Here is a 14580-nt window from a genome sequence, read left to right on the forward strand (position 1 = left end):
ATAGTAGTTGTGCTAGCTTATACTCTCAAAAGTGATACATGACAGTTCCAGTTTCTCCACAGCCTTGTTAACGTTTGACATTGTCTGTCTTTCACATTTTAATCATTTTGGTAGTACGTTGTACTTGCTATTTTGACTGCTTTGTGTTTTTCTTGGTGACTTGAGGGCTCATAATACCGTTTTTACAAACAGGTAATCCCCAAATGCTTTTAGACCCTGGCTAGAAGTCAGTCAGTTGCTCTTCTTGAGGTGCTGGTTAAGCGCACACCCGAACTACCTCTCTCGTTGGGCAGTCACACTCTGTACAGGACACTGTACATGCACCCTAATTGCCCCAGCACCAGGTACCAACCAGGGACAGCCCCTCTTCCCCAGAGCCTGCTGAAATTATTCAGTCGCAGTCCTAAGCCTGCTTACCTTGCCTCTTTCATTTCTTCCCACAGAAAAAGCAGTAAAAGTGCTTGCCCATTGTTCTCTTCGCTCCCGTGGCCTTGTGTGTGACACTGGCACTTCCCCAGAGCAACCCCATGTGGCATGCTGTGTTCTCCCCTGGGAACTGTGAGTATAATAAATTATAAAATTCTCCACTCTCTTTCTTGATCTGCATTGCCATACCTTACCCAAAGTAATATGGTTTAAATACTCATGATGTTAACTTTTTCATTTTTCTTTTGGTGTTTTTTTTGGCCATTTGTCTATCTTTTGTGAAGTGTCTGTTCATATTTTTTGCCCATTTTTTGTTTTGATTTTCATCCTATCAAGTTGTCTGAGTTCTTTAGATATGCTAAAGAGAACCCCTTTTTGGATGTATGTATTATAAATATTTCGTGTTAGCCCATAACTAAATTTTTCATTTTTGGGAAGTTCAATTGATATATATATATATATATATATATATATTTTAAGTTAGGGCTTTTGCTTGCTCCAAGGCCACAAGGATATTCTACCATATTTAATTTTAGAAACTTCATAGTTCTTTTATGTCTTTGATTCACCTCAATTTAATTTGGGGGGCTGGTGAGGTTGAGGTTAATTTTCCCAAGTTTATCCCATTATTTCAGCACCATTTTTTGAAAGAACTGTCCTTTCTTGCATTGAACCAGGAGTTTTTAAGGACAATTAAATGACTGTATGGATATAGGTCTATTTCTTGATCTTCTATTTTGTTCCACTTATCAATTTATCATTATACCAATACCACATTGCCTTGATTTTAGCTTCAGAGTAAATTAGCTTGAGTTCCGGTAGTATAAATCCCCCAGCTTTGTTCTTCTTTTAAAATACCCTGAAGTATTCTAAGTCCTTTGCATGTCCACATGTTTACAATCAACTGAGCAACTTCTGAAGTGCCTGTTGGGATTTTAGTTCACTTCCATTAAACATACAGTTCAATTTGAGGAAGATGGATTTCTAAACTCAGCCATGATTATGGCACATCTTTCCATTTATTTAGGTATTCTCTAGCTTTTCACAGCAAAATTGTGTAATTTTCAGGTGTGTGTTTTGTTAAATTTATTCCTAGTATTTTATGTTCTCTAAAAATGGAACTTTTTTCTTTTAAATTTAATTTTCATTTCTCTGCTGTAATATAAAAATTCAAATTGGAGACATATATCATCCTTGAAACTATAAATCTTTCCCACAAAGAAAACTCCAGGTTCAGATGACTTTAATGTCAACTGGACCCAAGATTTAAGAAAGAAATAATACGACACCAGTATCACTTTCAGAAAATAGAGAAAGAAGGAACATTTCCCATTTCAACTTAATACTGATCTAAAATCTGAGAAAGATATTATGAGGGAAAAAAATCGTAAACCAAGATCAGTAATAAGCATAGACACAGGGGCACCTGGGTGGCTCAGTGGGTTAAAGCCTCTGCCTCCGGCTTGGGTCATGATCCCAGGGTTCTGGGATCGAGACCCGAATCGGGCGCCCTGCTCGGTGGGGAGCCTGCTTCCTCCTTTCTCTGCCTGCCTCTCTGCCTACTTTTTGTGATCTCTGTCTGTCAAATAAATAAATAAAAATTTGTAAGCATACACATAAAAATCTCCAAACCTTCCCCCCACCACAAACCCACAATTAGCGAACGGAATTCAGCAGTATATATAAAGGATAATACATCATGACCAGGTGGGGCCTAACCTAGGAATTCAAGGCTGGTATGACATTCTAAAATTAATCAAAGCAATTCACTATTTTAAGAAGGAAAGAAACCAAAAGATCGTGTCAGTAATTGCTTTTTATGTATTTGACAAAACTCGATACGTTTCATGATGACTCTCTATAAGCTACGAATGAAACAAAACTCTGTTTGAGAAGGGATGTGCACGAAAATGAACATCTAACAGACACCTTGTGATAAAATATTCACTGATTTTTCCCTACGGTCAGAAACAAGGTGCTGCCATTCAACACTGTCCTGTTATGTGTATACGTATAGTATATAGCAAAACAACAGCATTCCCATCACACCCTCACCCCTCCGTATTTCCAGTCTACTCCAAGAGTCAACTACTTCCCATCCTCGTTTGTTTTGAAATTCACTTCCGTATTTCCAAAGTCTATGCTTTTGTTAATTCATCAGTTTTAGGTATTAGCTGCTACTGAGTGGGAAAGATGAGGGTTTAATGTGTCTGAACAACCCCTCCTCTTTTCTCTCATGCTGCTCAGTTTCCTGATGGAATCCTTCAGTTGCCTGCCTGGGGCGCCCTCTCTTATACCCGCTTCAGGCCTGACAGCCCAGGGACCCAAGGTCCAGCCTTTCCTGGAGTAAACCTCCAGCCAGGCTGGAGAAGGGGCTTGGAGCCTGGAATAACAACCATTCATTCTTTCACTGCAGGCCAGGTTCAAATCCCACTTGGTGTCTGAATTCTGATTTTTGTGTAGCCGTTCTGGTAGTCCACGTTTCCAGCCCTCCTCTTCAGAACGGGGTACCTGTGATCTCTCAAGTGTGAGAATCTGGGCTCCCCTGTAGCTCAGGCTCAGTTGGATTGATGAGTAGTTATCAGCCTCTCCCCAAAACTGTGTTGTTCCTGTGTCCTCTCTCCTCCTGTGTTCTTGTGAATGTCCATCTTGCTCTTCTCTCCTTACTCTTACTTTAGCGAGTTCCGGGGGCGGGGGGAAAGAAAGGGTATAACGTCTCCACTCAACCCGTCATGCTCCTCTGCAGAAGAATCACCCCTATCTCCTCAAGGACCTGTGACTACTGTTTTTCCATATACTTTCTTCCTAGCTCACCTTCAAATACATAGTGACATTCATGTATTTGTTCAAGAAATATTAAGTGAAAGTCTACCATGTGTAGGCACTGGGACTTGAATTGTGATCAGGTCACAATCCCTTGCCTATAGGAGGTTCCATTTGGAGGAGGGACAGGCAAGCACATGACAAAGTCTAAGGGGGCGTAAGTGCCAAGTAGAGCAGGTACATGGGGTCAGTGTGCACAGAAGGGTTCCTTCCCAACTTGGGGCATTAGGGAAGGCTGCCCAGAGGGAGAGCCCTCAAGAGAGAATGGGCATTGGTCCAACCAAACATATTTGTGCCCCAACAAGACCATATGGAGGAGAGCCAGAGACAATCACAAAACCCAGGCATCCCACCTCCTCTCCACAACCCTCATCCCTACTCTTGGGGACTCTGCAGGGCTATCTCCTCATCCTTCATACTCCCTCTGAGTGTGAGGAAGGCAGGAATCACCAAAGACACAAATGGTCTTCTACCTACTCTAGGAAATGTGGGTGACGAAATGTGCGGGGGCTTTATTATGTGGTCAAGGGCCAGTCTGCGATTCGGTTTCCATTCTTTCCCCCAAATTTCTAAAGTCATCTGATCTGAATTCTTTGCTTCTCTCTCAAACTGTAACCCAGGCCTGTACTTCACCCATTCGTCTGTCAGAAGAGCAGGACGGACAGAATATCCTATTCATGGCCCAGTTTTCTCCAAAGGAGTGAAACTTTTAGGAAGAAATAGAACAGATTTAATCTTGTATATTTATTGAGTAAACCAATCCTGGGTAGAGAAAAAAGAACACTAGGTTTGGGGACAGAAGTTGGGAGGTGAGAGAAGTCCCCTCCTCTCCCCTCCCCTTCCCCCACAGGGGCTGGGTCACTTATAAAACTCATGCTCCTGCTCATCCTTCTTGATGACGGTCTTGTATGCTTTCTCGAAGTCCTTTGCCAGAACAATGTAGCGGTTCTCACGGACTGCCAACATTCCACTCTGTTGAGGGATGACAGTTAAAATCTATTCCCCAGCCCTAGTGATGGTGGGGGAAGAGACCAGGCCCCAAGCCCCAGGGAGACAACATGGGGCACGAGGATGGCGGCAGAGTGGTCTCAAAAAGGAAGGGTCTCCATATACCCCTGCCTCCAAAAGAGAAACCCTCACTCACCTCCTGGCAGATGGAGTTGATATCAGCTCCCGAAATCTTATCTGGTCGGGCCACATCTGTGGCAGGTGAGTTAAGGAACCATTCCCTGCACAAGAGGGTAAGAGCCTAGAACCAGAAGTCATCCTCCAGCTGTCTTGTCACCACCCCCATTGTTGGACCCCGGTGTCCCACCCTGCACAAGGTGGGTCACGGTGAAGACAGAGGTGGTGATGAAGATCCAGTCCCCGCTCCCAACCGGGACCCTCCCCTCCCTTCTACAGCAGGATACAGTCTTCCAAGTCAACCTCCTCAGAGAGATTCATCTTGCTGGTGATAGTGGAGAAAATCAATCTCTTCTGGCGGCGGTCAGGGAGTGGAAATTCGATTTTACGGTCAAGGCGTCCTGGCCGCAGCAGGGCAGGATCCAGAGTGTCTGCTCTGTTTGTGGCCATGATCACCTGGCATTGGGGACAGGCCAGCTCAGACCTTGGTGCACCCCCCACACCCTCCTTCCTGTCATGATACCTGCCCCCATACATGCCAACCTCCACCTTTCCCTAATTCCCATACCACACCTCCCCCTGTCTACCCTGAACCCCAAACCTTGACGTTAACGTTCTGGTCAAATCCATCCATTTGATTCAGCAGCTCCAGCAGGATTCTCTGAACCTCCCTGTCAGCTAGAGAGCACAACACAGTCAGTCCTAGGCATCCCATACAAGCCTGCCCAAGACCCCAGGCCCTGCTGAGGCATGACTCACCCCCCGTCTGGGCATCAAATCTCTTGGTGGCAATGGCGTCGATCTCATCGATGAAGATGATGGCAGGTGCGTTCTCCTTGGCCAGGCGGAACACGTCCCGGACCATACGGGGGCCCTCGCCCAGGTACTTCTGTACAAACTCTGAGCCCACGACCCGGATAAATGCAGCTGATGGCGGGATGACAAGGGTTAGATGAGGAAGGGCCTCCCACGGGGCCGTGCTGCTTTACGGAAACTGAGAATCCCCTGAAGACACCCCTTTCTTTGACACCCACTCCAAGTAACCCAGCCATTCTCTCATTCCCTAGGGCTGCGTCCCAGATCCTGCTGGGAGAACCAGCCATCTGCCAGCTCCCCACAGCAACCCAGCAGCCCAAATCATGAATCCTACCACAGATGTGTTGTTTTTGGCACAACATGTAAATACCAGGACATCATCTCAAAAAAAAAAAAAAAAGCAGCTGTGCTTCAAAAGCCCATATGGAGGAAAACAGAGACATCTGGGGAATCTAAGACAGAAAAAACAAACCCCTGGATCTCCACATGTTGCAAAAATCAGTAAGAGACAAAAGAGATCTGTGGGGCGCCTGGATGGCTCGGTTGTTAGGCATCTGCTCACATTTTACTTCGGCTCATGTCATGATCCCAGGCTCATGGGATTGGGCCCCACATCAGGCTCCCTAATCGGGGAAGCCTGCATCTCCCTCTCTCACTTCCCCTGCTTGTGTTCCCTCTCCTGTGTCTCTCTCTCTGTCAAATAAATAGAATCTTTACCAAAAAAAAAAAAAGTTAAAAGGAGATGCTGTCCATACACTACGGTATCATACCACCTCACTGAGAGCTTGGAGTTCCGTGGAAAAGGACCCACTTTTGAATATCATGCAAGAATCCGGGACCCCAAGCACATATTCTGATTAACCAGCAAGTGGCAATGTGGTCGAAGACAGGCTTGTTCTGGGCCTCTCCTTTTGAACTTATTTCTTAAAGTCTAACTTATTTGTTAACGACTAGATGTGGCTCTGCGAGGCACGGATCAACCCCCACAACCCTCCTTTCAACCACCGCAGGGAAGGGAGCCACACTGTCCACGATGCAGCCCTGTGGTCTTCTGTCCTAACCTGGAGCCGTGCACTTGGCTGGCCCGGCCTGCCATGCCCTAACATCCAGCATCCACACGTGGCTCAAGGTGTCCCTCCTCTGCAATACCTTCATTACGTGCGGGCTTGCTCACTGGCCAACCTCAGGGTATCTAAACACACCCCAGGGTCTGCTTCCACCACACATTTCTGTGGCTGCTCTGCAGGTGTCCATGCTGTTAACTGTGAAATCCCAACTTCTGAGCTCCCCGTATCTGACTTGATCTTGGTCTGTCTGCCTTCCCCACACTCAGCTGCTGCAGTGCCCCGTCCCCCTGCCTCCCCTTTCTCATCCTCCCAATCTCTTGTACTGTGTTTCAGTGAAAATCTCCAGGTCACTGAATTATAGCGCGTCCCACATTCACTCTGTCTTCCCCTGACGCCAGTCCTGTGAAGGTCACCATTACCCACCCGCCCATGACCCAAGGGAGGAAATGGAAGTTGCTCCTCACCCCTCCCACTTGCCAACCCCTTCTAGTCAGTCAGTAAATCCGGTCACTTCTGCCCCTTGATTCGACCTTCTCTCTCCAACCACCTCCAAGGCCTTTGCCCAAGGCTACAACAGTCCTCCTGATCACTCCAAAGTCTTCTGATTGGCTATCAGATTTCTCCTCCCTCCAGTTCACTACCAGCTGCCAGGATCATCTTTCAAAAAGCTAATCTGATCATACCACTTCTCTAATTGGGTGGCCACTGGCTACATGTGGCTGCTGGGGAAACGGAAATGTGGCTGGTCCAAAATGAGATAGGCTGTCACTGTGAAATACTCATTGGACTTCCAGAGACTTAGCATAAACAAGTGTAAAATATCTTCATAGATGTCCACATAAAGAAAACAGGGTACATACATACAGTGTAATATTATCTGGCCTTAAAAAGGAATTCTGTTTGACACCTGCTTCAGCATGGATGAGCCTTGAAGATGAGGTTAAATGAAAAAGCCCGTCACGAAAAAACAAACATTGTACAATTCATCAACTTCTATGAGATACTCATATATGACAGCCCAATTTATCGCCGCTGAATGCAGAATAGAGGTTATCAGGTTTGGGGGCGAAGGAGTCTGGAGAAAAACGGAGTTAGCGTCTAATGGATACAAGCTTCAGTCTGGGATGACGAACAAGTTCTGGAAATGGGACAGTGGTAGAGGTTGTGCAGCACTGTGAATGTTTTTAATACCACTTAACTATATACTTAAAAATTGGTCAGGGGCACCTGGGTGGCTCAGTTGGTTAAGCAACTGCCTTCAGCTCAGGTCATGATCCTGGAGTCCCACGATCAAGTCCCACATCAGGCTACCTGCTGGGTGGGGAGTCTGCTTCTCCCTCTGATCTCTCCCCTCTCATGGTCTCTCTCTCTCTCAAATGAATAAATAAAACCTTTTTAAAAAAATGGCTAAAATGGTAATTTTTGTTATATATATTTTATTAAAGAAAGTAATGGGGGGTGCCTGGGTGGCTCAGTGGGTTAAAGCCTCTGCCTTCGGCTCGGGTCATGATCCCAGGGTCCTGGGATCGAGCCCCACATTGGGCTCTCTCAGTGGGGACCCTGCTTCTTCCTCTCTCTCTGCCTGCCTCTCTGCCTACTTGTGATCTCTGTCTGCCAAATAAATAAATAAAATCTTAAAAAAAAAAAGAAATAGGAAAAAATCTCAAATTTTCTATCTGCTACCTGTTCAAATAATGATATTTAGAGGATACTTGTTATATAAGATTTAATAGGTTCACCTATTTCTTCTAACTGTTTTTTTTTTTTTATTTGATAGAGAGAGATCACAAGTAGGCAGAGAGGCAGGCAGAGAGAGAGGGAGAAGCAGGCTCCCTGCTGAGCAGAGAGCCCGATGTGGGGCTCGATCCCAGGACCCTGAGATCATGACCCGAGCCGAAGGCAGAGGCCTAAACCACTGAGCCACCCAGGCGCCCCTAACTTATTTTTTTTAATGGGTACTTAAAATTTTTTAATTCTAGATGCGGCTTGGGCTGTATTTCTATTGAACCCTGCCTGTCTAAAGCCACCGCGCTCTCAGGACAATGTGCAAAATCTGAGATTCACGCTGAGACTATATTTACAACCTTTCTGAGTTCCCCAGTCTCACCGCTGGGGTCCTGCCAAGCACAGCCCTCCTTCAGCCAGGTCCCCAACATTGGCTGACCAAGTACCACAGTGAGATTACTGGGCAGGCGTTGGAAAAATGGGAAAGAACCAATGCCCTTGTGGAGTTCAGTCATGGTCTACTCACGATTCACCAGATCAAAGTTCTTTCCCACCCCGGGCCTTTGCACATACTACTCTGGGATCCTCCCTTCCAGCTGCATGCCCAACAAATCGCTCATGCCTCGCTTCCTCTGGGAAGCCCCATCTGAGAGGCACAGGCAGAATGGACCGACTCACCCTCCTGTAAGGGCAATCCCATTTCTCTCTCTGCTTCTCCAGGGCATCTGCTGCTTGGCAGACTGCTCCCACTCAACCTCCCCTGTAACTGTGAGCCCCTTGTTCACTCCTTTCGACTATAGGGCCTCCCTATTATTCCTGGGACACTAAGCATGTTCCAGCCTCCCCCAGACATCCTCAGGACTCACTCCTGCACGTATTTTAGGTCTTTATGTAAACGTTGCCTCATAAACGTCTTCCGAGACCACCCCCCAGTTCTGCCATGCAAAGTGGCAGCCATACTATTCTCTATCCCCTGGTCCTGCTTCCTCTCATCGCACATTCGGTACCATGTGATCCCTAATCTGTTCACCTGTTTATCTGTTCAAGTACATCCCCAACTAAGATATCAACTCCACAAAGAAAGAAAACTTCGTTCTGTTCACTGCCACGTCTCCAGCACCTAAAACACGGCTTGGCACACATCAGGTATTCAATAAATAGTAACTGAATTCTAAGTGTTTCTTTTCCTTCTTCCCCAGTCACACTGGGAGATTCTCCACCACAGGGGACACGTCTGAGCTCAGCTCCAGGCCTGGGAGAGCAGAAGTCCCAGGAACCTCTAAGCAAATGAACGTTCGTGACAATGGCTGACATTTCTTGTCCACTCTCTATGTGTCAGGTATGGTTCTAGCTTTATATTGATTTAATCCTCTGAGTAATCAGAAACAGAAAACAGGAGTCAGAGAGAGACTAACTTACTGAGTAGTGACATACACGAGCTTACATAAATGGTTGTAGGGGAGGCAGACCTCAAACCCACTCAGCCTGGCCCAGAAAACCCACTGCTTAACCACTGCCTCCTATTGCCCCCCAGCTCACATGTTAGGATTTTAAGATGTGCTGAGCTTATCCTCAGCCTTCACAAACAGTAATATAGCGACCTTCAGACATTTTTGTCTGGAACCTAGGATAAGAAATACATAAGAATTACATGTATAAGAAAAAGAGGGTGGCTCAGTGGGTTAAGCCTCTGCCTTCAGCTCAGGTCATGATCTCAGGGTGCTGGGATCAAGCCCACATCGGGCTCTCTGCTCAGCGGGGAGCCTGCTCCCCTTCCTCTCTGCCTGCTTGTGATCTCTGTCAAATAAATAAATAAAATCTTAAAAAAAAAGAAAAAAAAAAGAAAAAAAATACATACATAAACAACCACAAGCGTGTGTGTGTGCAACAGGTTTCTACAAAGTCATATGAGCTCCTACTATGTGGGATGGACTCTGATGTTTCCGATTTCATTTTCTTAAATGCTGGTTGCAACCCATGAATTTGAACTCCCGGTTACTGGTGGGTGACAACCCACTGAGAGGCAAGTCTTCTGTGAGACGAGGGAACTGAAGCACGAGGCAGTGAAGCCACCTCCCCAAGACGGCACAGCCAGTAAGAATCACCCTGGGGCTTTGACCCCACAGCCCCCGTTCTTAATCACCACACCTCGTCATTTCCGGGGGAACATGAGAAAGCAGGGGGCAAGGTCCCGAGCCCAGAAGGCCAGAGCTCCAGGGAGTGGCTCACCTGTTGTGTGATGAGCCACGGCCTTTGCCAACATGGTCTTCCCACAGCCGGGTGGGCCGTACATGAGGACACCTCGGGGAGGGTCGATGCCGATCTGAAACGCGGAGGTAAGGGAGGATGAGACAGGGAGTCCAACCGCCAAGTCGAGGCCCAGGGCGGGGGGCCCCTCCCAGCCCCTCACCTGCTTATAGAGCTCGAAGTGTGTAAGTGGGAGCTCCACGGCCTCCCGCACCTCCTGCTTCTGGATGTCCATGCCCCCGATGTCTGCATACATCACGTCTGGCTTCTGGTCTGGTGGGAGAGCAGAGCGGGGGCTCCCAGCCTGGCCTCAAGGTCCCCTCAGGCCCACCGGCCCCAGGCTCCCACTCCCACCTGAGGTGAGCATCATGATGCTGCTGTCGGCCTCGGGCGGCAGCACGTCTACCAGGGCATTGCTGTGTTTGTGGAGGGCCACCGAGGCGTTTGGCTTGAGCAGCTCCCGGTCAATAGTGCTCAGGATGCGCACGTAGTAGTTGGAGCCTTTGGGAGATGGTGGGGGGGGTGGTAAGTCAGAAGTGCCAGAACCTCAGAACCATCTCCTCCCCCAAACCCTGCGGTCGTAGTAGCCGCCAGGCCACCAGTATATTTCACTCAGACCCAGAATGGCCCTCCTGGCCTCTAGTCTTGCATTCCCCTGGCCATCCCCACGTTCATGATGACAGTTTCCTTGTCCATTTCCAGCTCCAACAGTCTCGCGAGCTCCAGTCCTAGCTGAACAGCAGCCTCCTGGACTGCGTCCCCCGACATGTCCCCGGGGTCTTCCTCACTCACTGGGTTCCAATATGGTCTCAGTATCTTCTCTCAAACTGTGCTGCTCCTCCTGGGTCCCTGTCTCAGGGAGGCCTGTGGTCCCTAGTCACCAGCCAAAGTCCCAAGCCTCATTCCGGACCTTTCTCCCCTGCCCTCCACAGCCCATCAGTCCCTACGCAATTCCCCTCAGCCTCCTGAATGTCTCCAACCAACCTCCTCTGCTTCCTCACAGAAGCCCCCTGATTCAGCCTTCTGCTGCCACCCAAGTCTCCGCACCAGACTCCTCCCTGCTTGCCCAGGCCCCATCGACCTTCTGCTCTTAAGGCGGTGATACACACCTCTCTCCAGCATCAGTCTCTCTCCTGACCTTCAGACCTGGCTGTCTAGCAGCCTCACAGACCCGTCCCTGTGAAGTCCAAAACTGCCCACACTGCCTCCCTCCAAACCTACTCTTCTGCCCATGTCAGCATCTCAGGGACAGCCCCATTGTCCCCCTAAGTCCTACAGGTCCAAGTCATAAGCCTCATTTCAGGTTATCTCCCTCCATTCACCACCTCACCTCCAGCCCAACAGTCCAATTCCAGGCCCAGTTATACACCTTTCCCCACCCTTCCAGAACATGCTTGGTCCGCAGGAGTAGAGGCCAAAGCAGGAAATGACAGATAACACACAGAAATAACACCCATCATGAGGGCAGGGCCTGAGCCCGTGTTAACAACAGCAACTACCACATACTGAATCCGACTGGGGCCCAATCCCTTCACACTTCACCCATGGTTTCAAATTGCAGGTCCCAACTCAGTAACTGTCACATGAAATCAATTTAGAGGATCACATCCCGAACACGGTTTAAGACAAAATCAGACCATTCTGGAGCGGGAAACATCAGAGTATGTGACACACAGTAAGGCTAAATATCATTTGATGAGACTTCCAGTGTGTATACGTATGCCACTGACCCTTGAACACTGCAGGGGTTAGCAGCGCAGAACACCCCAAGCAACTGAAAATCCATACATAACTTGACTCCCTCAAAACTCAACTACTAATAGCCATTGACCAGAAGCCTTACCAATACCATACACAGTCAATTAACACGTGTTTTGTATGTTTTACCTATTACGTACTATATCCTTATGGTAAAGTAAGGCAGAAAAAATGTTACTGAGTGATTCGTAAGAATCAGTACTGTACAGTACTGTACAGTATTTATCCAAAAATCCGTGTATAAGACCCCCACAGTTCAAACCTGTGTTGTTCAAAGGTCAGCTGTACACGTGGGTATATACATATACACGAACACACACAAAACATACACACACATAGAGAGAGAATGTGAAATATGTCTACTCTTATATCAAAGTTAGAAAAACATCATTATGTCGCTTTGCCTTGTTCGCTCTTCTAAGACTCCACACACTTCCTGGTCCGTGACCAGAAAGAGTTAACCAACAATGAACGAACAGATGAGCAAATGAGGTGCCCCCACCCACCCACCCTCCTGTGCACCTGTGGTGGAGCCCACAATGGCTGTGTTCTGATCCACAGCCTCCAGAAACTGTCCGATGACCAGTGGGATGCTCTGGATCCGCTTCACCTCCTCCTGGGCATGGAGGAATTCCTTCTTCAAATTCTTCTGCTCATCCTTGATGTACTCCTCCTGCACCTCGAGGAACTCCAGCTCTTGCTGCAGCTTCTGTGAGTGGAGAGGGGTAAGGCAGACGGCTGGCTCTGGCCCAGCTGAGCCAGGCAGGAGTGGAAGGTGTCGGGAAGTATGGGGTGCTGGGCCCTGTGCAGGGTCCAAACTGGGGGTGACGGTACCTTGTAGCGGCTGTACAGGTCCTCCAGGTCCTCAGGCTCAGGCCCCAGGAAGGAAAGGCCAGTCTGGGGCCGTGACACAGACAGTGCTGGGATCTCATCCTAGAACAAGGGAGAAAACTCAGGCTGGAAGAGCATCCCCTCGTGAAAGGATCTAGAGCATCCTCCCCCTCCGCCATGAACCACTTGAGGCTCCTGACATCATTCAGCCCCTCTAAATAGACCCTACAAGCCTCTCAGCCCCCTAAATGGGCTCCTGATGTTACCCATCCCCAGGGTCACCAGACTCCCAACGAGGGACTAAAGGTCACATCAACTCCTTACCGGACTCCAAGGCCTCTTAACCCCTCAACAAGTTCCTACTATCTTACGGCTATCTCACTAGAGGCTGTTAAAGTCACCTTCGAACATTCCAACAATACCCAGTTTTCCCCAAAACATCCCTCATGTCACAAAACCCAAACTCACATGAGGTTCTTTTGTCATCCAGCTCCCCAGGTCGGCCGCAAACATCACGCGGCCAGACCACTGATATTACGCAGCCCCCCAACACCAGCCAAGCCCCGAACGTCAGTCAGCTCCCCCGCCCACAGTAAGACATCATTCGGCCCACGGCCAAGGCCCTATCACTCACACCCCGACACATCCCGCAGCCCCGCCGGGTCACCGATGTCACTAAGCACTCCTGGCTAGCCCCCGAAATCATTCCGTGCCAAAGAATCCGGAACGTCACTCATTCCTGCAGCCACGCGTTCTGAGCCTTACTGCCCTCCTAACATCATTCAGCCACCGAGCCAGACCTCAGGGCGGCACAGAGCTCTCCACCGCGGCCTCCAAAGCCAGCCAGACCTGGGCCGGAATTCCCGCAGCCACTCAGCACCCCGCTCAGGTCGGCCTCGCCCTCTCCCCGCGAGCCTGGCCCCACCGGACCTGTGCTTTCTCCACCAAGATGCCTATTTCCTCCATGGTGACCAAGCCGGCCTCTGTGTTGCCCAGCCAGATCTAGTCACTGCTTCCGCCGACGCTACCGGAAGACTAGGGCCTCAGTGGGTTCTGGGAAACGTAGTTTAAAATGTCGCTAGAACAGGCTGGGTTGGGCCGCAAAGGATGGAGGGAAGGGAAGCCCTCGTCCTCGACTCCGCCCCCAAGACTCGCCAACGCGCCCTCCTTACCCGGGCTTGGGATAGTGCGCTTGCGCAGTAGTGCGTGGAGGCAGGGCCTCGAAAGGCGTCTGCGCGGGTTTTTTTCTCGCCAGCAGGAGGCTCTGCCTGGTTGCTATTTCAATTGAGGAACTCGCAGATCCGTCACGGAGAGCTTCGTGGCCAAGTGCTGGTGGCTCTCCGGCCCCATTTACTGGCGGGGCTGGAGATGCTCTGGGCGAGGTTCCCCAGAGGGGTTCCTTTAGGAGATATAAATGAGGGCTGCGTCCGAGGATTGCCCGCCGCGTGGGGACAGGAAGCACCGGGCGCCACCCTGGGGGTTGATGTGCTGTGGGTCAGGGGCTAATACTGGAGAAAGAATTCTTGAGACGTTTTTGGTGGAAGAAGGTGCTTTATTAGAGTAGGGGGGACAGGACCCGTAGGCAGGAAAAGCTGCACTTGTGTTTGTGGGGAGTGACGATTAAATACCTTCTAGTTTGGGGTGGGGGCGGGCTAGAGTAAGTCTCTAAGGAATTTGGAAGTAAAGATTTCAGGACCTTGAGGGGCTAGCTGCTGCTAAGATAACATTATTTACTAATACCTAGTAAAACATCAGTCTTGAG

The 14580-nt window shown here is 49.0% G+C and overlaps 1 protein-coding gene across 1 annotated transcript; it reads right to left on the bottom strand.

Annotated features, from left to right (window-relative positions):
* Nucleotides 1-3973: 3973 nt before the first annotated feature.
* PSMC4 (proteasome 26S subunit, ATPase 4) lies at nucleotides 3974-13857 on the bottom strand. Its single transcript, XM_059381745.1, has 11 exons — nucleotides 13749-13857; nucleotides 12822-12920; nucleotides 12510-12696; nucleotides 10584-10730; nucleotides 10393-10502; nucleotides 10212-10305; nucleotides 5134-5301; nucleotides 4976-5052; nucleotides 4662-4830; nucleotides 4394-4449; nucleotides 3974-4221 (listed from the first exon to the last, which is right to left on the bottom strand). The coding sequence occupies exons 1-11, from the start codon at nucleotides 13782-13784 to the stop codon at nucleotides 4108-4110; spliced, it is 1257 nt and encodes a 418-aa protein (XP_059237728.1). The 5' UTR covers nucleotides 13785-13857; the 3' UTR covers nucleotides 3974-4107.
* Nucleotides 13858-14580: the final 723 nt, after the last annotated feature.

This window comes from Mustela nigripes, chromosome 17, assembly GCF_022355385.1.
Source record: "Mustela nigripes isolate SB6536 chromosome 17, MUSNIG.SB6536, whole genome shotgun sequence".
Taxonomy (NCBI): domain Eukaryota; kingdom Metazoa; phylum Chordata; class Mammalia; order Carnivora; family Mustelidae; genus Mustela; species Mustela nigripes.